General features: G+C 41.7%; 1 protein-coding gene across 8 annotated transcripts in view; it reads right to left on the reverse strand.

The window, feature by feature from the left end:
- The window catches only part of MYO5A (myosin VA), a 91,908-nt gene that overhangs the window by 11,738 nt on the left and 53,603 nt on the right, over positions 1-26,567 (reverse strand). For 3 of the 8 annotated variants that reach the window (XM_057372073.1, XM_057372068.1, XM_057372066.1), the window contains exons 12-31: positions 25,996-26,136; positions 25,136-25,261; positions 23,109-23,192; positions 19,590-19,751; positions 18,997-19,094; positions 18,332-18,418; positions 18,132-18,240; positions 17,148-17,359; positions 16,105-16,261; positions 13,504-13,743; positions 12,735-12,983; positions 11,577-11,670; positions 10,740-10,888; positions 9,915-10,028; positions 7,641-7,787; positions 6,854-6,907; positions 5,926-6,153; positions 3,207-3,307; positions 2,603-2,683; positions 523-721 (exon numbers count right to left, since the gene is read on the reverse strand). In XM_057372073.1, the coding sequence (XP_057228056.1) occupies positions 523-721; positions 2,603-2,683; positions 3,207-3,307; positions 5,926-6,153; positions 6,854-6,907; positions 7,641-7,787; positions 9,915-10,028; positions 10,740-10,888; positions 11,577-11,670; positions 12,735-12,983; positions 13,504-13,743; positions 16,105-16,261; positions 17,148-17,359; positions 18,132-18,240; positions 18,332-18,418; positions 18,997-19,094; positions 19,590-19,751; positions 23,109-23,192; positions 25,136-25,261; positions 25,996-26,136 (2,832 nt within the window). The remainder of the gene's footprint in view (positions 1-522; positions 722-2,602; positions 2,684-3,206; positions 3,308-5,925; positions 6,154-6,853; positions 6,908-7,640; positions 7,788-9,914; positions 10,029-10,739; positions 10,889-11,576; positions 11,671-12,734; positions 12,984-13,503; positions 13,744-16,104; positions 16,262-17,147; positions 17,360-18,131; positions 18,241-18,331; positions 18,419-18,996; positions 19,095-19,589; positions 19,752-23,108; positions 23,193-25,135; positions 25,262-25,995; positions 26,137-26,567) is intronic. The other 5 variants (XM_057372069.1, XM_057372067.1, XM_057372071.1 and 2 more) reach the window with 3 other exon arrangements.

Genomic DNA, 26,567 nt, shown 5'->3' on the forward strand with positions numbered 1-26,567 from the left:
AGTACACATGGAACAYCAACTATTAGCTAAGTTACTTCTAACCAAATTTCTTTTTATGGAACTATTTCTTTTTTCAAAACATACTGAGTGGCTGGAGCTTGTAACACAGTGGATTATCTATGTAGCTTCAGGCAGGGAAGAGAGAAATGGGAAGATAAATTATATTAAATAATTAAAGAATCACATCAGAGTTTTTCAACAGAATAAACAAACTAACATATTTCAGAGGAAACACCACTCCTTGGCGCTAACTTTTTATGACTCCTCTGGATATCAACAATCTATTTAGCCATGACTAAACCCATCATTTGAAAGCTGGGATCCACAAGCTTCCTACATGCCCCAAACATTATTACTTCAGATGCAATCACAAGCCTCTGTCTCATTAGCTTACACTCAAGAAAACTACCACCCTGGTGCAACTTTTCTGCAGGAAGCTGCCACCTGAAAAGTGATAAGAAGCTGCAGGTGTGGCAGGTCTGCAAGTCCCCRTGCCTGCTCGTGCAGCATCATTTCTCTTACCAAGTTCTCATTAGTGAGCCGGGTGATCTCATGCTGCAGACTGGCTTCGATGCGTGCCTCGGGAGGCAGCTGCAGGTTCTGGGCCAGGAGCTGCTGCTGCCGATTGTTTTCCTCCTTCAGACTCTGGATCTCACCTCTCAGTGATTCCAGYTCGTTCTCGTGGCTCTTCTTCTGCGACTGAAGCTGAGACTCCAGCAGCCTAAGGAGGTTGAGCAACAGTTTGTGTGAACACAAAGTTACATCCCCAATTCTCAGAGGGAGTGTAAAGCTTTAGCTGCTGCTCAGGAACAATTAGCCATGGCTTGCAAAGGAAAATGAAAAAGGCAGAGTACTCTTTAAACCCTTCAGTATGCCTTCTAATTAAATTAAGCTTGCATGATCAAAAAGTGAAGAGAAAGAAGCTAATTGTGACACTGCTTTGCGTTTCCTTTGATTGAACACATACTGTGCATGGTGCCACTGTGGCAATAAATGTCAAGCTAAGTCTTCTCAGATTGTCACTGCTTTTAAAGGGGCTTTAAAGAGTTTTTCCCTCTAAACAAATCAAATAATCTAAGAGGAAGATGATGCTGTGCTCACTTAAKCTAGCACCTTGCAATATTAACAACGGAAAATATTTTTGAGTTAACTTTTTCAGTCAGAAACCATTTAACTGCAAATTAAATCTGCACATAAATAATCTTCATTTTTACATTAAACCCAACAYTCTTCGGAGGGCTGTCCTTAATGCACAGAAGGTCAACAACAGAATCAAACTCAGGACAGGAATCCAGGAGTTTTATCCTGACCGTTTATCGTTCTTTCCCCCTGGGCACATCCCATGTCAGATTTTTCTCACTGTGCAGTGAGAATAACACACAGCAGCCTCCTGTCAGGCAGTGCTGGAGATCCACTCCTGCTTGCAAGGCACTGTCCTAGAGCTCTGACTCATAATGCTGCACGTACACAGGAAATGACAATACTAGTGACTACCAGTGTTCAATTAGACAATATTTCAGGGTTTAAATATGCATAAGGCAGGAACATTTATTAGTAACCAGACTGATGAAGCACGCAAGGGCAAATAGTCATTTACCTGCAGTGCCCTGCCATTTAATATAAAGCTKCTTCTCCCCACAGTGCCAGGACAAGAGGCAAGAGGCACAGAGCAAACCAGCTCCCATCTTGCTCTGCAGAGCCCTTGCTCTAAGTTAGATCTTCACAGGTTTACACAACAAAGTTAGGGGAGAATGTGTTAGCACCAGAAAAAGACTTGAGTTAGTAGCACTCCTTGCAAAATACCACCTTCTGTAGTTACTGCTACCAAATGCACACACTGAAGAACATCAGCAGTGCTGAGCTACTGCATTAGCTGTCAGGGCAGGACTAGGAGCCATCCTGCAAGCCAGGGACACAGATGGGCACAGAGCTGCACTCCCTGACAAGGCACCCCTCGCCTGCCCCATGCCCAGCACAGTCCTTGCAGAGACCACAGTGACCCTCCGAGGCTCCAACAGCACCATAAAGAACCAAACATTACTTCTCTTTCTTGGTTATTTTGTGACTTACATTTTGAATCTGGCATGGAGAGACATGGGAGAAGCATGTTTAATTTACTGAACTTCAGACACAAGGAGAATAATACCCATTTCTGTTTGACATTTAAGAGTATACTGAAGTTACTTAAACAACAGTTTTATAATTACTAAAAGAACTGTATTTCTTTAGGCTGAAAAACTGTAAGGGACATCAATTTTGAAACCTGGTGTAAAGGCACACAAATAGTACACAGCTACAACTGTTTTCCAGCTGTGGCGCTTCTGTTATTTTACAGTCTATTTTTGTGCAAGTACTCTTACGAATTATGCATTGGCTGTTGTGCCATCTTAACTTTTTAAATGATAAAACCCTACACATAGAAAGCTCTGGGGATTAGGTTCGAGGAAACTCCTTAATTTGTATAATTTGTGTCGAATTTTTTCCTAATTGTTAAAGCAGTAGAAGTACTGTAGCTAAAGCAAACCCATAGCAAGGGGCACAGTTAGCTAGAAAAGAAGATGCAAATGAAGAAAAAAAAAAACATTTTGAGAAGTCTGGTAACCTGTTGGCTTGTTTTAACCCTTCATAAGCCAGCCAAAGCTCTCCGTCCTCATTCAGCATATGACAGTCCTGGGAAGATTGCCTTTCAAGAAACGTGTTTAAAAAAATACAAGAGATACATGTGATGGTGGTGAGGTGACATGGTAAGGACATTACACACTACATTACAGTTACTACAGAAGAGAAACAAAAAATGTTCTATAAAAAACATGCAAATTACTTTTCTTATTTATGTGTTTTTCTTCTTCATGGTGAAATTCACTTGTCAGTGACAGCCCAGCTGGTTACAGCATTCTGTGCTGTTACAATAAATGCATTGTGACACGGACTGTTGTGACCACTGYGTTCAGAGGGTGACAAAGCAGCCTTGGGGATGGCACCCACAGCAATTAGAGGCTGAGAAGATGGAAATCCAGGAAGCTTGACTTTACATTTCCCCATTATTTCTAAATCTTTCAAATTGTGCACACARCAATTTCATAACAAAATCAAATTATAACCCCATGAGTGCTCCTTAGACATAGATGGATGGAACTTACTGAACATAATATATGCAGTGTGTCACAGCAGACCCCARCTGAGCACAAAATAAAGAGAATTTGTACCTGTTTGTTTCCTTCAGTCCAATATATGCCTGTGCTATTTCTCCTTTGTCTTTCATCTTTTGTACATCTTCCAAGAGGATTGTAGCATCTGTCATTGTGWTCTGGAAAAAGAAKTATAATTTCCAGTAAATTTAACAAYATAACTGCTCCTTGAATMCATKTTCTCTTCACTTTATCCACATGGAACACTAATCCTTGAGTAGCCACATTAAATCAATGTGGGAATCTGAGCAAGAAGTTGGTCCATAATTTCTATGTCTATTTGCATACAATTTGTATAAAATAACTGYATACAAAATGATCAAATGTCAGTCTGTTTAGTAAATGGATACATATATTAATCTCTTTCTATTTGTTCATCACATAATAAGAAGAAAATAAATTTTCAAGAAATGTTGAATTTGCATTTTATKCAAATTACCAGGAACAGCTGCCAATACTGAAACTGAAGTAGCATAATTTTGCCAGCTTAATTCTATTAATACCTCCTAAACACAGTATTACATGGAGTATCCAAATCTCATAAATAAGGACCTTTTCTCACTTCATATTTTTTAAGTACTCTATTACAGTAGGAAATAATTTACAAGGGCTTGACATTTTCTAAGCTAGATAGAACCATAGCACCATTTTGTTTCACTTTTCAATGTTTTCTATGGCACTTTTGCTTTTTCTTCAGTAAAACCTGAAACACTTAATAGATGTTCACAGTCACCTTGGCCAGTCTGACCCGAGTCACTGCCATGGAGTACCACAGGATTTAATGAACAAAAGAGATGGAATTCTGAATTTCTGACTTTCAAAACAAGCAGATGCTGTTCTCCTGAGCACAATTCTGCAAAATATTTACAAAAATACTTGGTGGACATAAATTTTGGAGCCTAGATCACTATGTCTAGTATGATTTCTGTTATTGAATATGAAAAACAATAAAACTCCTCCAAGAATTATTCCCAACATCTTTATGAAATCTTTGACGTTTTTCTATTCATTTACTACAGAGTGTAACTGCTGCATATTGCCTGCTAATCTGTGAAGCTTTAGCAGTCTGAACAYCAATCATTCAGAGTCAGTTCAGTTTCTTATACTTTTACATGTATTCAACTACATTTTCTAATCAAACATTCGGCCATTGCCATCCCATATCTACAGATCACAGTGTGAGCCCACAGTGTTTGTTGATTGCCAAGGATAACAAACACTCTAAAGCAAGGTACTTCTTCACACCTTACAGACTTTTATTTTGTTGGGTTTTGCAAGTTAAGAGAGGTCTGATTCCTGGATCACAGTGCTTCCTGGATCACTGTCCTTACTCCTCAAACATTCTCAGCAAGAAACATTGATGGAGCTGACTAGACCAATTCCTAAATATTTCCTTTCATGTTCAGATCGTCATAAACCAACAGTTCAAAACTCTTAAATCTGCTTGTTTTGAATTAACTTGTTTTCCTGTGTGGAGCATGAAGATGGGGATGCAGAGGACATAAAATTATGAAAAAAAATTTTTGAATAATATCAAGATAAAATGCAAGAACAACTTCAAATAAATATAAGTTATTTAAGAGGAAGAGAAATGACAGCTCAAAATTGTTCAGGATTATTTTAGCACTTAGGAAGTTCTGGTTTGTAACTGAAGAAGAAAGTGTGTACCTTATCCTCCTGGCAATCAAATTGGCAGGCAAGAAAGAAGAAAAACAAAACATTAAAAAAATCTGTCTGTGCTGCAGCTGTCCAACCTAACAAGCAGATGCTGTCTGCAAACTGGCTGCTAGCCACCCCACAGGTCACCTTCCTATTTCCCTTATAACCACTCTAAAATCAACACTTGCATCCCACCACTGCTGAGAATATGTTATTCAATGATTTACTACTCAAGCATTTCTTTACAATATKCTAAATACTACAGAAAAATGTATTTTGCTTTCTTTAATCATTTAAAACAAGACTTAYACATCTTCATGCATCACAGACTTGCAGATTAGTTAGGACAAATCTAGAAACAACTTTGCAGCAGCAAAGGAGAGATCACATATCTGGCCATTCCTTGCTGCAGTTATGAAACACGAGATAGGTCAGTTCAGTGGACATTACCAGTTCCTTGATTTATGTGATACCTTTTCAGGCTGAATGATTCTTATTTGCAAGGCTATTACTTCCCTGTCTCATCAGAGTCAGAATCTTTTAGAAGATGTGCTTTTCAGTGGCTGTAATCTACTCTTTTTTCTATAAAAGCACATATCATCTATCAAGCAATAATATGAGATTTATGTATTGTCACAGGTCATCTTTATGAAATGTTGCTGTTAAGCAATCATACAGATTTAGAAGAAATTGTTATTTGTACTGAACTATTAATTAAAAGGAACTACTGAGAATTCCTTTAAATTTTCCAGCCCAAACACACACTACATAAATGATACTGCCCCCAATGAGGATTATTTATGCACTGTTAAAGGAATCTGGGGGGATCAGACCTTTGGTACAGCCTGTACATCTTTACATTGCTGGTAGAGAAACCCCAGACAGGTTTATCAATACCAGCTCCTGACTCAGAGTGCTGTGATCTGTGCACTAATAATGGATCTATGGATTACACTCAGAAAGCTTTTCAAACCTAGACCACTTTTCCTGCCATTTGAAGCACGCTGTCACATTAAGAAAGCACATCAGCGATGCAGAGTGACCTCCCTATGCAGTGCACCTGTTGAGCATGGCTTACCTTGGGCTGGATGGCTTCTTTCTGGCTGACCAGCTGAGATCTCAGGATGAGAACCTCCTCCTTGCGCACCTCCAGCTCCTCACTGACCGAGGTCAGCTGCTCCAGGAGCACTCTGTACGCTGGGGCACCGGGAGCTGTCACCTCTGGAGCTCGTGTCTCTGTCAGGGCCTTCTGCAGCTCATTCAAYTCATTCTTCAGTTTTTTGTTCTCTGATTCAAGTTCTTGGCGCTGCAAAAAACAAGGACAATTCTGTCACCCAGCAGCATGGCAACATGTCTGCAACCCACAGTACAAAACTGTGGACAGAAATGTAAAAATTATGAGTAACTGCAACGAATCTATTAATCTCTCCTGTATCTCTGGCCTCTTGACTATAGTAAGGGAGGATTTCATTAACAGAACTAACCTTTTGTCTGAAATGCAAAATTATAACATATACACATAAATCAGACAGACTTGATGGGAAAAAAAATTGCCAATCTTTTTTTTCCTCTTAGTCTCCCCTCAGCAAAAAAAACCAGTTCACAACAGATAGTGTTCAACAGGCTAAGAAAATTCTGCATCGCTACTAGGAAATATTTTTAGTTTTAGTGGTCTAAGATATGCAGTAACTTAAATAATGGTTTTGAAAAAGAGAACTACATTAATCACTGTATTTTTGCTCAAATTAACTTGCAAGTTGTACAAAGTGTTTTAACAGAGAACTCCCCCTGATTTAGGGGATCTTTTTGTTCTGCAGCCCCAGCCACACGTTCTACACCTCAAGAAGAGGAGTCCTACAATGAAATGACTGCTGGGGAATATTTGTTCTGGTTTCTCCAGCTACTATTTGGAAAGAGGAGGGCTGATGTAATTTTATATGCCAGGAATTACAATTGGTGGCAAAAGTCTTACTAGAAAATAACAGAAACCTCTGCTWTAGAATTACCTTGAGCGACTCATACTCCAACTCTGCACCTCTTATTGGAGGCCTTTCTTCCTCCTATGAAAGAACACAGACAAGTGTGAAAACTAAAAATCCTTCGTTGAAACAGGAAAACGAAAAGGAACTGAAATTACTTTCCTATAAAACTAGAAAACACTCATTCTGGTGCTGCTAACTGCTGTAGTTTGAATATTGGCATTGTCTCCTTTACTTAGGAGTTTATGACACATAACTGGTTAATATTAATAAAATCACATACTGTCACTGGCAATGAAACAGAGCAGAATGAATCCCAGCATGCTGAAGGAATTCACTGGTGAAAACATAATAAGAAACAATTGTCAAAACTGGTTTCATAGTTTTCTAAGAACTTAAGGAGACCAAATGAGGAGAATTTAMATTACAATCAGCTAAACATATCTAAGCCCAGTACTTCGGTTCTGCATCCTGGTTGAAACATTTCTTCTGCCTACAATTACTCATTCTTCCCATCATTTAAGTAGATTTCCGTATGGCTATTCATTAATAAAAACAGCCTTCCAGCCTTTTCTTTATGTGAAGCCCCAAGCACTTCTTGTTCCTGCTGTCTTGCATCAGAGGATCTCAAGGACTTTGGAAAACTAGATAACCAGTCCCTAGAACTAAGCACCAGTATAAAACTTGTCATTAAATARAGCAAGTGCTGGAGGAAGATAAAGATTTAGTGAAAGCCAGTCAGCATTCACAGAGCTCCTGTTTCATGAGAAGGGACACTCTCGTGTCAGCACCTRATCAGCTGCAAGGAGCCCACCTTAGCTTTAGCACGGAGAGCCTGTTCTTCCTTTCTGTCCAGTTCATCCTGCAGGGATTGCTTTTCTTGCTCCAGTTCTGAAACGCGTTTCTGCAGCTTGAGGAACAGAGACATATCCAGCGGTGCTTTTTTCTCACTAGGCTCCTGCTTCAGAAACAACAGAGGGAAGTCAAGAACTATTCCCCTTCCACACCACAAGGAAGCACAACAGTGAGTAAAGATGGGAAACAGACTGGGGAAAGGGAGAAACACAGAAATGTTACTTGATTTGGAGAGTTACTATCTAAAATATTTCATCAGCTATCAAACACTATTTAAAAAAGGGATTTACTAGTATAAAATATTTCTAAGCCTAAGCCTAGCAAAAGAAAGCATTGGAGACTACCTAGCAGCAGGAGGTCTATAACTAARCATACCTTATATTCTTATTTGTTTGAAGGGGGGAAAGGAGGAAAAAAAAGAAATCTGTGGTTAGACTCATCTGGAAACAACTGTAAGTAAGGGCGTTTCTGTTTGTTTGTTTAGTTTTAAATTATTTCTAAAGTAAGTTCTTCAGCTAAAGAGAAATCTTTCCAATGATTTGCAGGTTAATTTAGTGGGATATGACACAAAAAAAAGGTAGCAGAAAATACATTTTATGCCTTTTTCCTTTTATTATGCCAATTACACAGCCTGTTCTGAGCCTAATCCACTGGCTTCTTCTCTATTTTCTGGGCAAGAACCAGTGTTTGCAATAGGAAGGTGCATTAGCAATTGTCCATCAGCGTTTTYGTACTTTATGTACTGAGAAGATCAAAGTATTTACTATGAACTATACCATAAAATTTTAAAGCCTAGAAAAGGAACCAGAAAATGAATATTAATGACTGTAGCAGACAAGCAAGCACAGCCATTTCCACTTCATCTCCTTTTACTGTTGAGGGGAAGAGTCATAAACCACACCAGYGGCTTTGAAAAAAGGAAGCAGACTTTTGAGTTTTCTGACTTTACTGCTTGCATTGAGGTGGGCCCTATMTTTTAGTGTGGTTTTGTTTAATTAATCTATATTGTTAGCCTAGAGKYGAACTGGAGAATGTTAAGGTGTCAMAYAAATACAGTGCTGCATTCATCCATGCTCTTGTGTGAGTTAATTTTTCCATTTCTATTTTTAAACCCAAACCTGGCTCTAGAACAGCAATTCAGTAAGTCTGTTAGCCAAAGGAAAAGATGGCACTTATTAGGCTCATATGTGAAATCCAATCCCATGTAGTTGCACTGTCCTTCTCCTGATTATCCATGAATGTAGGARCATTCCCTGAAACAATTATGCAAGGTGAAAAACATAAGTGGGAAGGCAAATTACGAAAGAGTGCGCAGAGAGGCTGGGCCAGCCCCGATGCGTCAGGATATTTGCATCCAGAGGAGAAAATCATTCTCTGCGGAGGCTTTCCAAAGCAGCAGTGACAGCCTGTCAAAAGCAGCTCTGGAGATCCCTAWCCCAGGCACAGGGCAACCAGGGTGTGCTGTGCCCTGGCTCACAGTCAAGGAGATCTTCAGAATGTACAGAAAAAGCTTTGACTCTGGGAAGTGCCAAACCCATCCTGATAGCTCTGTTTGCAGTCCCACTGTGACGGGGCAGGCTAATTATTTTGGAATATATTATCAATGGCTTGGAGTTGCACCACRAATTATTCATGGTCATTATTCATTAGCTGAACCAAGACATCTTTCTGAACATCTTTCTGATCATTTTTCTGATCATYCTGGGATTTGTATCACTGCATATGCAAAGGAAACTCTCACTCTGGGAGTTTCATTCCTCTCTATGAAATAGAGAAAAGCTGATCGACATGAGTTGCTAACCCCTAACAGGAAACTCATTCCATGTAGCTACTAAGAATGSAGCTTGCCATTTTTAATCACTGAATATACAGTAGGGAGACTCCTCAGGAAGTGTCACTGGTTTTTTAAATTCCCACTTTGTCCTGAATAAGTGATTGTTCTTACCAAYACTGACAACCAAATGTTTCACAGATGCAAATCAGCTGGATCACCAAGTATCTAGTCTATGCTTACTGTAATACAAGAAAAATTCAAACTATACTCTGACAAAGTCTTTTTACACAGGACCACAGCTAACTAGGGAATTAGTGTTTTCTGAAAGGAAATGGAGAAAGTTTGATTARAGCATTAGCAGTATAAGGATATGGTGTTCAGAAGCACTTATGGAAAAATGAGATAATAATGGGTTCAGCTATGGATCGATGAGAAATTGTGGGGCATTTTTAACATTACCTCCATCCTCAGTGGTAGATCTTCTGCTTCTGTGATCTCAGAGCTGAAAGTATATTCAGATTCATTGCTACTGTGAGTTGAATCTGTTCTTTTGTGCCCAGGCTTGGGGATGCTCTGGAGTGCAAATGGGACAAATCAGTACCACCATATGGTTTTCCCTGTGACTGCCTCTTCACAGCCTTTAATCTAGCTTGCAATATTTGGTGCTATTTCACAGCTATCAAAATTTGTAATAAAAGATTTTTGATTCTGGTTTCTCATACTGTATATAGCCTAGGAGATGCAATCCAATCTATGGAGATGGGTCAGATCCTACACCACCAAGGATGGCTGCAGAAAGCACCATCAAGCAAGGATGCAGCACTTTGTGGGAAAGAAATSCCCAGGAAGCACAGGCAGCAATTCTCTAACTTCCTACACATTCTAATGAGGAATACTTTATATTCCTGCCACATAAMACATTCCTAGGACTACTTAAAATTTATCATTGGATGAAGGTGGGATGAACAACCCTARCACATGTTAATAACTTCAGGGCAAAGTAAAGGTGGACAGCAAGAGCAATACCACCAGCAAAGTCACAGCAGAAATTCAGCCTTCTTCACAGATATGACAATTAAAAAGACTGGCTTTTAAAAAGCCAAGAACAAATTTGAAATGTATTTGTTTTGGCTGAACTAATCGAAATAACCAGTATTTAAAAGGACAAATTCTCTTTTCAGGTACAGGCCACACATAGCTGACAGCAGTTACTAACTTATCTCACTATATTCTGCCTGAATAGTTATAAACCTCTTTTGATTTCTCAGCAGTGGAGCCACTCACCACCATCAAGTTCATTTCATCCTTGAGRTCATCGTAGCGCTCCTCCAAGCGGCTGAACTCATTCAGCAGGTTCTGGTACCGCAACCGTTCATCATTCAGGTCCAGCTCCAGCTGCTTTGTCTCCTCCACCAGCTTCTTCTCCATCCAATCTGCCACAGACAACAAAGACACAAAGTGAGAATTCCAGCCCTTCCTACCATGCAGTGCATCCACGCTGGAGGAACAGGCCTGTGTGTGCCCCAGAGGGACAGCCTGCCATTTGAAGCTGCCGTTCAAACTCCTGTAAGCACACATTAAGACAAAAATATGAAGGGCCAAAGCATTATTGTGGCAATCACAGAAGTGCTCACTCAGTCAGGTTAGCTGTTCTGCTGTACCTTCTGTTGGTGATTCCAGCAGGGAGGAAGAAGGGGCACGAGCCCATTGCTGTGCTGTGTAAAAGCAAAATGTGCTTTATGYCTCAAGCATCCTGGCCCACCTCATCACAACCCCTTTTATCACAGCCCTCACATCTAGAGTTATGCTTTCCTGGTACTGCCTACACAGTCACAGCAGCTAGGAAAGTTGTAGCAGATAAACTGTATTAAATATCAGAGCAGCCTTTTAAAAACTGAAGTGCTTTGGAACAGTCAMCCCCTTAAAAAAGGCCCCAAACCCTTAGGATTTTGTGGAAATTCAAAGGGTAAATAATTCTGATGCTTGCAAGTTCTTAAAATAAAGAAATTACTCCACAAAAAGGAATGCAAACTAAGGCAGATTAGCCCACTCTATGCAGTAGAGTGTTGCTTTGCAAGGTAACATGAAGTAGAAAACCTGAACGAAGAGAACAGAGCCAACCTGTTATTTCCTTTGCCTGGTCATGGATGCGGCGGTTCAGCTCCTCCTTTTCTGTTTTCAGTAATGAGTTCTGCTCTTTCAGCTCTGACACCAGCTACAGAGATAATAAAATATTTGACTCAGAATGCAGTTCATCTTTCATCAGTAGCTCTAACAACAATATCTCTGTTGTAACACTTCAAATACTTAAACTGTTCTTCAGAGTAYGAAATTGGTGAACTAAGTTGTATCTTCATTTCCAAATTATATTTCTTAAATATGCAGACTCCCCTGTATGTTCTGCAATCCACTTCTGATCAGTTGCTAATATTGCCCTGAACCACTCCACAGTGCCATGTATTTTTCAGTAAAGTCCTAAAAATGCAAATGGTGCATTAAAACAGACATATTCATAAAATAGTAACACGCTTGGTAGTTCTGCAGTAAATTCCATTGCACTGGGCACCACCACAATCTGCCCTAAAGCTGTGTCACTTTACCTGTGCTCAGGTTTGCCAGACATTCATTTGTCTCTGATTATGGTTACTATGCATTCACTTTATCAGTTAATATTTTTCCTTATGCTTATCTGATATTGAAATTTATCACTGCAGCATCACCTAATGATGAATTGGCTCTTGTAATATTCAAAACTTGCACCATTATCAGCAAGCACTCTGGACAGAAAACTACCTGTTAGGTATGTTGTGGTTAGCAGAGATAAGGGGTTAGCTGAAACCTGTTGAACWAGACTGTGCACATGTGTTGAACAGGCTGGCTGTTCACATCAGGCAAGATAYAGCAGTAGCTTGGAATACTGAGGATGGGACAGATTTCTGATATCTATGAGATTACTCTCTCTAGGCAAGTAAAATGATTTCTTGTTATAAATGACCTACTTCTGACTAAGTCAGAAAGCGTAAGGATTTGGATTTGCAAATACATTCAATATCGAAATCTGAACAGACTGGATACATATATTTACACACAACATATGGATTTAGCACATTCACCTACCATAGGTGTAACCATTTAGGTACCAAGCCTGTTTGGTACTGCACAGCTATAAAAAGACAGTAAAGTATCAGCCACACAAGTGAAACAATTAAACCTGGGCAAAACCTGAGTGGACACCAGGCCCCTGTAAATCCTCTCATGCATCTGAGACCCCATACATGCCTGCTCAGTTTCAAGTTTGTATTTGTCTGCCCGCTCCTCAATGCTCTTCTTCTCCGACTGAGTCTGGTGCAGCTCCTTGCGGAGCTTGGCAATCTCCTCCTGGAGGCTGATGACACGGTTGGTGGCGTTCTTGGCCTCCTCCTCACTCATCCGAAGCCTTTCCACGTCGCTCCGCAGCTTCTCCGTCTCCGTAGTGTACGTGATCTCCAGGGTGTTCATCTTCTCCAGCAGAGATTTGTACTCTTTGTTCTTTGCAAAACACAACACACACAGAGCAGCTGTTGGAGAGGTTCTGGTTTAAGGGAGCCTTTTCTTTCCCTACAGAATATACTGAAGCATGGGAGCACAGGAGCAGCCTCCCCATTTCAAAAGGGTTTTGGTCTGTTTTTGMAGAATTGCTTAATGAGGTGACGGAACACTCCAGTCTCTAAGCCTGCACATCCTAAACTAAAATCAGATGGAGAGCCCACATGCATCAGACACCATCTCCCCACCTTCCCCTAAAACAGAGCAACTGACGYGCTTCAAACGCAATACTGGTGTTAAGCGAGTGGGTGTTTTTTTGCAGTTCTGCTGAGAGGAAAAAGTGGATGTTTGACTGTTCCAGTTCTACTGTGGCCTCCCCTTCTCTCCTATCACTGCTCTTCACCAGAAAAATGAACTGAGCCCTGATAATAAAAAATTCAGTGCATGCTGTGAATGCCCCCAGCACTGAGAAAGGCAACCAAGGCTTTGATGACACATTTTCCCTGGGCCGGGGAGCTTTTACCTGCTCATCGATTTTGCGCTGCAGCTGCATGATCTTGTTCTCCAGGCCGATGTGAAGCTTCTTGTAGCGCTCCACGGAGCGGGCCTCGATCTTCAGCTTCTTGAGCTCCCTCTTGGCCATCATGCGGCGGTAGCAGCACTGCAGGTACACCACGGCGCGCAGCGTGCGGCGATAGCGCYGGCGAACCAGCCAGCCCCTCACGTGCTTCTGGATAACCACTGCCTTGTGCTGCCGCAGCATCTGCAGGGGAAACACAGGGCAAGGGGGTCAGAGCTGCCAGCTACACCTGTGCGGGTGAAATGGGCACAACAATGTGTGCAGAGGCCATCTGCAAAGAGAAACTGCTGGTGGAGAGCAATGAGAAATGGAATTAATTGAGAGAAAAAAAAAGAAGAGGAAAGGAAGCCTGGAATATGGACAACAAGGAGCCAGGGGGAAAAACAAGGCAAAACGAACTGGAGGCACATTGAAGCACCAGGCATTCCTCTGTGTTGAGGTCAGATCCCAGCTAATTACAAAAGTGTATGGTACCTGTTGGCAAGATTACAAATACAATGTGTTGGGTTTTTTTTTGTAAACTGCATCTTTATCTTGAACCACTTTTGAATCATTGACACATGCTGCCTAGGGTTCATCAACACAAAGTTTAAAACTACCACATTTGATATGCAATGTAGCCAGTACATACTAGAACCCAGGGGACTGTCAAAAAGTCACAGGCTGTTGTTTYGTCTGTGTTATTTTGTTTTGGAGGGCTTTTGTTGCCTTTTTTGACATACTTTAGGCTTGCCAGCATGGAAATATTTTCATCTATTCTAGTAAGAAATTTATAGTGTACTAATTACAATTTATTTTATGGCAGAAATTTCAACCACAGCCTTCAGGTGTGAAAAAAAAATCCGTAACATTAAAAAAAAAAACCATCTATAACGTAAACCAGTCAAGAATGCTAGCAACCCTCATCTGTGTGTTAGCCAGAGTGCTCAGCTGGGAAGTGTCTACCTCTTGGTTTTGGATCCTTCACCCATCAATTCAATCAGAGATCCCCCAAGTCTGGAACACCTGAATTCAAGCAGATCACAGCWATGCATGGAGAGCCTGCCCAAACTCACAAGACTTCCAGGACTCTGAGTGTTTAAGAGTTCACTTAATAAAGCTTCTGCAAACGAAACAATTTATTCTAAAGGACAAAATTATTTARGATTTCATGTTCATGCTTGGAATTGATAGTATAAATATCATAGGCAGTTCACATTCTTACACTGTTTTACCACAAAGCTGATAAGACAAACTAGTCAGGTAACGACATTATTATTTTCTTTTAGACTGCTCACCAAATGTGGTCCCAGATCAATGAATTTAAAATTCACTGGAAAAGGGGCAAGATTATAATAGATACCAACTGTGTCCCTTAGCATTTATTGCTGAATTAAAAATGAGACTTGAAACAGAACCATTCAGTTACTCAGCATGCCAGGGTAAAGAAGCAGTTCTCTGAAAAGCACAGCAAAGGTCAAAAGGCAAAGTCCTGACTGCACCATGCAGYTGGCACTCCTGCCTCCTTCTTACATGTTTTCTGGAATGCTCMTTCCAGTTCCCCACAGGTGCCTTGAACACTTGAATACAACTAACTTTCAACACCATCTTCACCTCAAGTTTGAAAGCAACAAGCCCTGTGAAATACCTCCATCGCGCAGGGACGGTCCTCATCTGCCAGCGAATTCTCACATCCATGCAATCCAGTGAGGAAACAAGCCAAAGGGAAACAAACTCCAAAGGAAGGTGAGAGGATCRGAAGAGTTACTTAATTCCCCAGGTGTATCCCAGGAAAGGTTATGACAAAGCTACGGAGGAACTAAACTCCTCGTCCAGCYGAGAAGCCCATAGCAACGTCTCAGGCAGGAGCTCTCCCAGGATGTGTGAAACAGATGATTCAACCATGTTAAATTCCTTGTCCTGCCCACGTGACTAAACACATGCCCTCTCTTCCTACAGCAATAACAGGAACCTTTCACAATCCCAAGGAACAACAGGTGTAGCACACATTACTGCAGMCAGGGCTCAGCCCAGCTGTCCTGTCACAGGGCAACCTTTCGGTTTCACTCGTCTGCAATCATCACCAAGTCCACAACAGCCGTGTTTACCTTCCCACRGCACACAGAGCTTTGTGCTTCCCTCTCTGGCCATGCCTGCATCTCAGCCTGAGTAAAATCTCACCTTAGGAGCACAAGGCAAACACAGCACACCGCAGGGGCACTTGTCAGCCTGTCATGTTTTACTGCAGTGAACAATTCACAGCTCGAGGGGGATCCTCCTGACAGGCAGGTCTGACCACCCCTTGCAGGGACTCCTCCAGGAACCTGCCCTCTCTATTCAGAGGSAATGTGACAGGTTTATTAAACTGTGCTACAAGACAGATGTGTATTACTCATGCAACTAACAAGGCACAGAGAAACATCCATGCTCTGCTGTTTCATTTACGCATCACATCTAACAGCACGCACACAAAAACCATTTGAGATTCCCTACACCACAGGGCAGCTTTGTCCTGAAATATGTGGAACTAAAGGTAGAATGAAAAAGTCCATTATGATTTCTTACCATTTGGTACCTGTTTCTGACCAGGTAACCTCTCAGGAGAGCCTGCAGAGCGATAGTTGTATCTCGCATGCGCTGGTATCTCTTGCGRACCACGTACATGCGCTGGAACTTCTGGATGGTGATGGCAGCTCGTGTTCTCCGCAAGAACTTGGCATAGCTAGGCGAAAAAAGGATTACAAATAATACCTGTAATTATGTTCCAGTGATTGAATGTGTGCTTTTATTTTTTTTAATATCCGTATCTTTAGTTTCTTCTTAATGCTGTCAGTGACACAGGTATTTACTGTTATTTTGCAGTGTGGTGGCACAACAGAATGACAAATTAACAGAAACCTTGCAAAGCTTTACAGAGAAATGCTTTCACTTCCCCTAAGAACTGCACTACACAATTGACAAGATAAACTCAGCCTAATTTCTCATCACCTCTTCTCCAACTTTAAAGCTGTTTCCCCTGTGTCATCTTCCAGATCTACTCTCCTAACCTCAGCTAGTACAAAATGTTTGTCTGTTCTTGGCTCTTGCAGTGAGACAATTACAAAGCATCTTGGCATAAGCCTCTTTCTGAAGGTTAGTTATTACAGTCTTCATCACCACCTTGTCTTTGAACAATACCACCTGTATTCCTGCCCTTCTCCCTGGCCCCACGCCATCCCTCAGAAGTCAATCCAAACAAATCACTGACTGATGTATGTCCTTTAACAGCTGCACCCTTGACCAGGAATGGCTTTTCCAGCAGGACACACCCAGCTGGGAGGGCATATGGAAACTGGGCAATAAGGACTCACAGTCCTGCTCTACTTCACCTGCAATGTATATCCTAGTACTCCTTGTTTTCTGCATCATACAGTGTGCTACTGTCCTCTCAGAAATGTCAAAACCAGGCAGGACAGACACCCTCATTATGCTCAATTTCCTTCATTTCCCTGGAAAATCATTTCCTCTCAGGCAGTATAGGAAGGTGAGAACAAATGTATCACATTTAAAACCCTACTTAAAGGGCTCTGGACTGAGGCTGGTGTGGGATTTCCCTGAGCACTGCTTACCATCGTGCTTGGTACCCTCTGACATGTCTCTGGATGGTGATGGCAGCCTTCCTCATACGCAGGTACTTCTTCCTCATCAGCCAGCCTCGGATGGTCTTTTGGATGCGGATACAGGCAGCTCTCAACTTATCTGCCCTTATTTTTTCCAGATAGGCTACTTGACCAGCCCGGAAAAATATTTTTGTCTTACCAAACTGGTACTTATCCTTGTCCTATTTTCAGAGGTAAAAAGAGGRTAAGTTACAGCATTAAATGTTAGTGCAAAAAAAAAAGGCATGAAGGGCTAAATGAAAGTACAGTCAGTAAAGAGGCAAAATTATCTGTGTAATATTTTGGGTGTTCTGAGACATAATTAAGTGGAGAAGGGTATTTTGTCTGTATGATTCTGTTAAAAAAATAATACAATAAGGCCACAAGCATGGCCCAAAGAGGAATATGAGATTTTTGCTTAGATGAGAACGCCATGAAGATAATAACATGGAAGGCTACATGAGATGACAAAGGGACCCAGAGGATGAAAGCAATACAGTCAGGGCACAATTTTCTGCTTAAATTGTAGGTGACCCCTCTGAATGGTCCATCTTCAACCACAATACACATTGCAAACAAAGCAGCTGGGSCTTCAGACATGTACACAGCACTTACTGCATCAGGACTAAGGCACAACAGCRCATGCTACTGCTGCTCAAACACATCTGAAATTTCAGAACTAAACCAGAAAGAGAGAGTAGTATTTWATCTCTACAGGCTGTAGTACTCCTTTGGGGGAAAAGCTGAGCATACACAAAGGAACATTGAAAATAATTAATTTTGATGGCAGTTTGATTCCAAGTTCAAAGGAACAGCAGTCAAAGAGCTACAGGTTAGGATACATTTGTGGTTTAGCACTTTGTAGAAGTACTAAAACAGTGTGGCTATGTGGGAGTCAGCCACACTGCCTTTGTTTCTGCACATTCCAAACACTCTCAGCACTGAGTCCAGTACCTTAATCAGCTTCTCCAGGACATTTTTACACGTCTGCTTTCGGTCACCAATGATATCTCTCTGCTTCATCAGAACACGGTACCGGCTGAAGAACTCCTGGTACGTCCACCTGTCCCAAAAAACCAGAGTGTCAGTCCCAGCCATAAACATTACCCTAAAAAGAGCTGTAGCTGAAAGCAATCCAGAGAGAGCAAACCCACCTGGAGGGGAAGCCGGCTGCACTGATTCGGATGGTCTCCAGAACACCACAGGCTCTCAGCTGCTGCACTGCCCGCTTCTCATCAAATCTARGTGGGAACAAAAGGGCTGTGGGACCAGGTTTGCTTACTTGAGGCACCTGGTTTTGTGCACATCCAGGACAGGAGTGGCACAGGGGGAAGCAGGGGTGGGATGTGATGTGTGGGGTGGTGAACAAGCCCAGGTAGTGGTAGAGTAGCTACAGCTGGTTTTGTGTGCCTGGGTTTTGAGAAAAGCTCTAAGCACACTCATATACAGAAAAAAAGACAAGAAAAAAGGCTTTGAAATCTGAAAAAGCAAATTCCGGCAAATGCCAAATGAGTGCAAGGAGTGCAAGCCACCAGTTATATTTAAAATTGCTAGCAATGAAAATTTTGGAATTTCTTCTCATATATCACCATAACCCAAAAAAAGAAAAAACGCATCAGGAAGTATTTCTCCCTCTATTCATACCCAAATATCTGCTGTGAAACACGTACACGCATACAATGACTCCACAACGAGAGAAAGGAGACACAGCACTTCCCTCCTGAGTGAGCAAGGTTTAGCAAAGCCTTGATGCTCGGTGGCTCTGGGCAATCCCCTCCCAACACAGGTTACTCAAACCACACAGCAACGTTCATCTTACGTGAATGGAAACTTGAAGTCATTTGGCTTAATACAGCGCACATAGTGAGGAGTTGTAGCATTCAGGGTTTCCATCAGCAGATGAAGAGARTTTCGAAACTTTTTGAAAAACAAAATGAAAAAAAAAGTAAGTCAGGGAATAGCCTCAATAAGCTCAGTCATGCTTGAGATAACCTCAGAAAGTGGACCGGATCTGCATGCTTTTCATTTAATTATGGCAAAGATATTTGGATATTTTATGTTTGGCCCATTGATAAACAGAACCAAGTTTTTTAGGGATTGAAACCCACTTTTGAGTCAGACAAAGTGCCATATGATCCAAAAGACCCAGTTTAAGATTTTTAAACCTTCTTCAGCATCCATGTTAAATTTGTTTTGAAAAGCATCAGGGATTTGGCACCACAATAAGAAACAGGCCCCCTGAAATTGTGCCCCACAGTGCAATAGCAATTAGAGACTATTYGCTCCAAACTGTAAATAGTAATAAGCTGCACCTCTCAAAATCACACGGGATCCCAAGAGGCAGCAGCACGCCTTGGGACCCATGAGACAGAGGGTAGAGATTATTTAATRGAGCTGCATCTTCACACTCACCTGATGTCCCACAGTTTTCTTGTGCTCCTTGCTGGCCTGACCTGGCCTGGCCTTGGCAGGTTTGATGGGAGTTCGAGACAGAGGMACACGCCCTGAAGGGGTTGCTGATGTGGGACTGAGGACCCTCTCCTCRTCCTGGAATAACTCTGGCAGCAGCTTAAACTGGTGTAACAAAATAAAAATATAAAGAGGGTAAGAATCCAGCACCTGTTTGCACTTAAGGTTAAATTCCAGGCTCAGTTTTTCTAAGAACTGCATTTTTGTTGAACTTCACAGGGGACAAATGCAAAAAGCAGACAAGCTAATTGGTATAGMGAGTGGGCCATGATTTAATACCGAAACTTTTGTGGGTTTGATCAGTGAGTCTCCTTCTGAAGATAAAATTCTGATCTGATTTTTTTTTCATATAGCCAACAACAGCTTCCATGTGAAACTGTTAGATACCGACKGCAGTTTCATAAGTACCAGCTGCAATTTTAAATGGCTTCTTTGATCTAAGAAGGAAACAACAGGGTCCTCTCATATTCCAATGGTGCATCAGTCTCCTTTGTGGTTGAGAGGTATCTGGGACACTGAATAAAGSAGCAGGCAGCAAAGCTGATTCCTGCTTTATCACTCCAAATTGAAAAAATCAGCTTAAAAGAGGAACCATCAACTGAAAAAAAAAACCCCCACCAGCCAAATTTATCTGACTGAGATCTACTCCCTGTCAGTGGGAGCAGAGGAAAAACCTGAAACCTCCTTCCAAATACCAAATACCACACAGAACTTCCGGCTCCCTTTCTCTAATGGCTACAAAATATACTGATATATAAACAGCTGCTTTGAAGTAACTTGTAACTAAAAATAACCCTACCAGGTTTTTCTACACTTCAGAACCATCGTAAGARAATCTGAACTTCTCTACCTGTCCATGAATAATTTTATATCTAGCATCTGTGCATTTTTTCCCAAGAGAGAGGAGCATTCATTTTTCAGCATTAGAAAGTGCTTGGGCCAAGTACAACCTAGAAATTTCAAGAATTGTTTTTGCCTTATAAAACTTGGTGAGCAGACACAATAGCCAATGGAACACGATGCACAACAAAATGGCATCTGTGCTCTGGTTGTGCCAGATGAGTTGGGAGAAGGCATCAAATGTTCCCCAGTAGCATTCAGCATAACACCCTACCATAACAGAATGACTAAGGATGCTACAAAGGTATCCTAAATTCCTGAACTTAAAAAGGAAGCTTGGCTTTATCTCACCTGAGTCTACCTCTGCAGCTGGTGGAAGAATGACATTTCCAGAGGGTGATTTACTCTTCTCCTTCCACTGACTCAACACAGAGTTGAGGGTGACTGAGCCACCTCCTCCTTGTTCAGCTGCCCGTGACACAGGAGTTGGTGTGCACAGGCATCTCAGCTACAGAGCCAGGTCTGTGCAGCCTGTACAGAAACTCACTTGAACGTAAGGTGATTTTTCTGAGGCTCCTGATGCTCAAGGGTGGGGGTAAGAATAGGGTCCTCATTGTTTCAGTTGCAGATGATGAGTTCTTTTAAGCTGTCCATACCTAAGTCTCACTCTGTTCCTCAAACCCTGGGAAAATCTGCCTGCACAAATGGGCAAGTGCCTATCACAGACATGATTTTCACAGACATTGGCCCAGTTAGTTCCTTCCTTCCACCTGGAGTAAGTCTGGCCTCCCCAGTACAGGTCAGCAATAGCACAGCAGAGCTGCAATGATCCACACTGCAGGGCCATTCCTACTCCTGCTTCATTTCGGCTTTTAGTAACTTATCAATTTTCTTTGTTTTGCAAAACATTAGGAGTGTTCAAAGAGAGGAGAAAACACTGATCAAAGGGTAGATAATTCACAAGCAAGCATGAATTTCTTCCCTGTAACTTTTTCAGACAACAGACATGCTGCTAACAATCTTACAGATAATTCAATACAGATTATCTTACAGATAATTCAATACAGAATCACAACAGAAGATTTTAACAACCATGCCAGTAGCAATCATAAAAGCCCAGGACTGTTGTATTGCTTTCATGATACATGCATGGAAACTGAAATAGCTCAAAGAGGTTCTGTGGGTGGATTTACAGAGAAGGCCAAAATAAATAGTTGAACCCTACAATGCCTGCCAAGAGCAGCGTGTGTCATGCACTTTGGAGAGCAAAGCAGCATCCAAGCTGTATGTGAGAGTGGGCATGGGCAGGATGACAAATGATGCATTCAATGTAGAATTACCTTCTGTTGGATGTGCACAGCAAACCCAGAAAACACCACCAACACCAAAATAAAACAAAAATCAGAAATGCAGTTCTATTACAATTATTAACGAAGAGGCACTGATAAAAAATAAAAGTGAAACATTCTTCACACTGGTTTTGGCAAAATTTACCATGGGATGAAACCATGTTGGTTTTTAGTGTTTMGACTGAACTGCCTGAAGCTACACTGAGATTGCCCAAGCTGCTGTCAGGCTCTAATGGCAGCTCTGTCCCTCAGTCACTGACAGCYCTCGAGCACTCTCTGCCCTGCAGAGTGCCTGGCTGGCCCCTGCCAGCTCCCCAAAGATGCACCTGCCTCCCCCTCCACCCCCAGCAACTGCTTCTCTCATTTCTCCCAGTGCAAAGTCTGCTGTTTCATTATACCACAAATTTTAATCATTTAGCTTCATATTATCTGCTCAGAATAGAAACAGAAGAGAAAAATGTTGGTTTTCCTGATAGAATAGCRTAATTTTAAATAGCCTGTCCTTGATACCCAGCTTCCTGGGCCATTAGAGCTAGCAAATTCCCAACAGCCATCACTGTGCAATGTCAAGTTAATTGCCTTCACATTTCTGAGACCACAACCAGCATTTCTGCCATTACAAAAAGCAGACAATGCYACTGAAGGCCTGTTCTATAACATTTTTTCACACAGTATTTTTCAATTCAGATGTTATCTTTCTCTATAAATATCAAGGAGGCAGGACTGTAAATTCTGGTTTGTGTCCTTAGGGCCTATGTATTTTATTCCTCTCTCATTTTGCTTTTGGAATAGAACTTGTCTCTCCTTCAGAAATTTTCTGCTCAGCTGTCACACCATAAACAAGGAGATTCTGTTTTCAGGTTATAAAATTAAGGGCTTAACTGTTAAGCTTTCTTATACCASTAGAGTATATCAGAAGTCATTGATGCCTCTACAGAAAATATAGCAAAGTTTTGTGGAAAAGAAACYCTCCCCCCAAAATCCCTTTTCTCCCCACTCAGAAACCCAAACCCAACAAAARAGCCCCCAAAACAACAACAAACCACAAACAATTAAATTAGTGGCTAAATAGACTGATCTCACATGGAAAAAAATTAGGATAAAGGAATTTCTAAATTCATACAGATAATYAAGTAAAATACAAACTATGTTCAATTTCAGTTGATCTGACACTAAGGGAGAAATATTTCCTAGGTTTATGAGAAGTTTTAYATGACCCTGAATTCAAGTACTCATAACTGCAAAAGAAGAAAAAAGAAATCCTTATACCAACCTTACTTGATTTTAGGACCTTAATTTGTTCTTCATAAACTGTGTCTTTGTTCTTTTCCAAAAAGCCTTCACATTGATATTCCACCTGAAAGCCATCATTTGACAAAAAGTGTGAGAAGCATTTAATAAGAATATTTTGTATAGAATTCACCAGCTATAACATTCACATTTAAAACATAATCCTTCTACATACTGAAAATATCAGCTCCCAAGTGCATCTTYGTTAAATATAGATTTTCCTCAAAGAGAGTAAAAGATTTCCAGTAAAATGCAGAACATTAAAATAGAAAGAGATGAATCCTGCTGTTGCACTACAGCAGACATATTTCACTGCTGAGAGGTGCTCCTAGTAAGGCAGAATGACTGAGCAGTTACTGGAAGGGTGAAGAACCAAAATGTGTGTTGGGCATCTCCTTCACTGAACTCATCAGARTGGCAGAGCTGCCTGAAATCCGCATGCAACTGAGAATAAAGTATCTCATCTCACTAGCTGAGAGGCAATGAACACATCTGCCTGCAGCTTACTGTGGAAATGCCTCATTTGTGCTCAGAAAGACTGATTTTACCAGAAGCAATAAAACATCTGAATGTTGTGAAAATATGTAACAATCCTGTCACAGGGCCACAGGGTCTCCTGGACYAAAGAACAGCCAGTGGCAAATAAAAACCTACCATTTATAGCACTGTCCTGACTCAAGATTGAAAGAAAACCCAAACTACTGTCAGAAGTCCATTTCTCAGTGGTTGTGCAATGACACTACACCCTGAGCTGCAGAACATTTCAAAGAATTCCAAGAGGGAAGAGGACAGAGGATGTCCCCGCAGCTGAAAGCCCACTCTGAGCACCAGCTAGGGCACCATCCATGCTCTTCCTACGGAAGGCTGTGCCAGGAGAGGGCAGCAGCATCCCTGCCTTATCCAGGAGGAAAATGGCAACGCAGGGATGGATTGCTGAGCGGCAGCTGCGGCTTCATTTCTCCTCYARMGTRTCTGTGTACATTCACACGAGCACAYAGAAAACATTAAATGYTTAGCACAAACAGCACAGCAGAGCTTAGAGCTTTGCTAGTACCCGCATGGAGCTACCTTCAGCTCTTCTTGGCCCTGGCTGCTCACAAAGCATAGGAAAACCTCGCTTTCAGTAGCAGAGCTTAGCCTAACGAACAGATTATGAAATATTAATTAACTCCTTCCTGTTCTCTCATCCACAAAATGAAACAGAACTCGTTAATCTAARCAGTTACAGAGAGATTCTTGCCGCTTTCATTAACACTAGATGCAAAAGGATCAGGACCCTTCTTCTACACATGAATTCAGGAGCCTGGGAGAAACCGAGTGGAGGCAGATAAGGGCCTCCAACCCTCCCCACGTTAGCATGTGCAGACCTACTGATAAGAATCCCAGAGCTTCTTGAAACCATTTTTGACAAAGCTGACAATATTCTAAGGCAGCTTTTCTGTATAACAGGATAATTGTATTAAATGGGATTTTTTTTTGTTTTAACCTGAGGAGTGGCTCCATTTGATGAGCATTGTGGGAGCTGAACACCACATGCCCTCCACTGAGACACCTCTCAGCCAGTTTCCTAGAAATAGCTGTTCCCTGAGCAGCCGAGGCGAGGGTGGGAGCAGCACACACTGCTCCASCAATAGAAAAGGCTGTGCTAGCCTCTCTGCTCTTTGCACATTGAAATGGCAGCAAAAACCGCATTAATTCCTCACTGCTCTTTAGCTGAAAGGAGTGAGGTACAGGATTTCCTAATTTGTACATTTCTGTTGCATAGCTGGAATTGATACAGTAACGCCGAGAGCTGCAAATGCACAAAGCTTCCATGTTTGGAAAAAGGGTGGTCAGTGGTCCCAGCACTGATGGCAGCCAGGAGCTCATGTGTCCCTGGCTCTGTCACCCTGAGCAGGTGTTGAGGCTGGCACACTCGGCTKGGTAGAGCCAGGGATGCCACTGCCCAGGCACCCCAGGATCCCACACCACGGGCTGGCAGGAAAGAAGTACCAGAGGACATGTCCTTACCTTGTCAGCAAAGTGCTTGATGATAAAGGCCTTATTTGACATCCGTGGTTTTTCAAAGAGAGCACATTTGTTCAAATGAGTATTGTAAAGTTTTTGGGCCCAGGAGTCATCTGAGCCTTTTGGCATCTATGGGCGAGAATACAGAACACACTTAAAATGTCTTGAAAACTTTTCATTAGCAAAAGCATCTAAGAAGATGTGGGACAGCACTTGCTGGTTTGCTTTCCCATTCCAGCTCCTCAGATTCCCAGCACTGCCAGAAGCAYGAGCACAGTAAGCAGCTGTGGGCTTGCCTGTTCCACACTGGGCACTGCCAGCACWGGGACAAGTGACATCCACAGTGCCTCAGTGTCACACACCTGCCAGGGATCCCAAAGGCATGGTACCAGACCGAGCAGAACTCATCCACCTCCCTTAGAGATTTCCTGGGATATGTAAGAACCCCAAGCTGGGTTTCCACTGAGGCAGACACTCAGAGCCACCCCCTGTACATGGCTTGGCATAAAACAAACCAAGATAAAAGGCAAAGGGTGAAACACCAAGTAAGAGGCAATTTGGGGAAATCTGACAGGACCAATGACTGCACTTGCTATCCTCAGGGAATGCAAAACTGTCAGAGTCCAAATAAAGTTGATCAGAGACCCAGGAACAGATACAGATACATGATGGAGGGGAGGGAGATTTTCATTACTAAAACTATTTTTTCCCCTCCTGTAACTGCCAGTTCTGTTTGCATACTTTTTAAATTGTTGCACCAGCAGAGTGTCAAAATGACAACTGTCTGCAGATGACTTTTCCCTGTGARGAGCAGAAGCAGGACAGCTGATGACCTCTTTCTCTATGAAAGCCCCTGAACACACCTTGCACTCCTCATCCAGCAGATCCAGAACTCCCATTTTGGCTTCAATGAGGTTGATGCAAGGCTGATTGTCATAGAAATCAATCAAGGTCCATGGTATTTGCTCCTTCATATATTCTTCTTGCTCCAGCTTAAAGACATGCTACAAGGCAAAAAGAAAACAGTTATCTGTGAAATAAAATGCTGAATAAATACACTGAACTCTCAGCTGAACTCATCTTGGCATATTAATCCAGGCTGTCAAGTTACACTCTAGTTCAACTGAATAAACCCCTTAACAAGAGTAGGAAAAATAAATTAACCTTTTTTTTCCTGGCCAAAAAGCAACAGACTAAATAAAAGCACTCCATATTCTCTGCAAATATCCCATTTCTTTACTATATTGTCCCACAATTACTATAAGCTATTTTCTCTTATAAAAAAAAACAGCATAAAGCAGAAAAAGCTTCAACTGCAGGAACAGCAACCCATAAAGTGGGATRTGCCATGCTTTTATGATTTGGAAATTATGAACACTGCTCTATTTCAAGCAAAATTTCACTATAAATACTTTTGTGTTTCCTTGTAAAAGAA

The sequence above is a fragment of the Malurus melanocephalus genome, unplaced genomic scaffold (genome assembly GCF_030028575.1).
Source record: "Malurus melanocephalus ecotype Western Australia unplaced genomic scaffold, MMel_1.1 scaffold_163, whole genome shotgun sequence".
NCBI lineage: Eukaryota > Metazoa > Chordata > Aves > Passeriformes > Maluridae > Malurus > Malurus melanocephalus.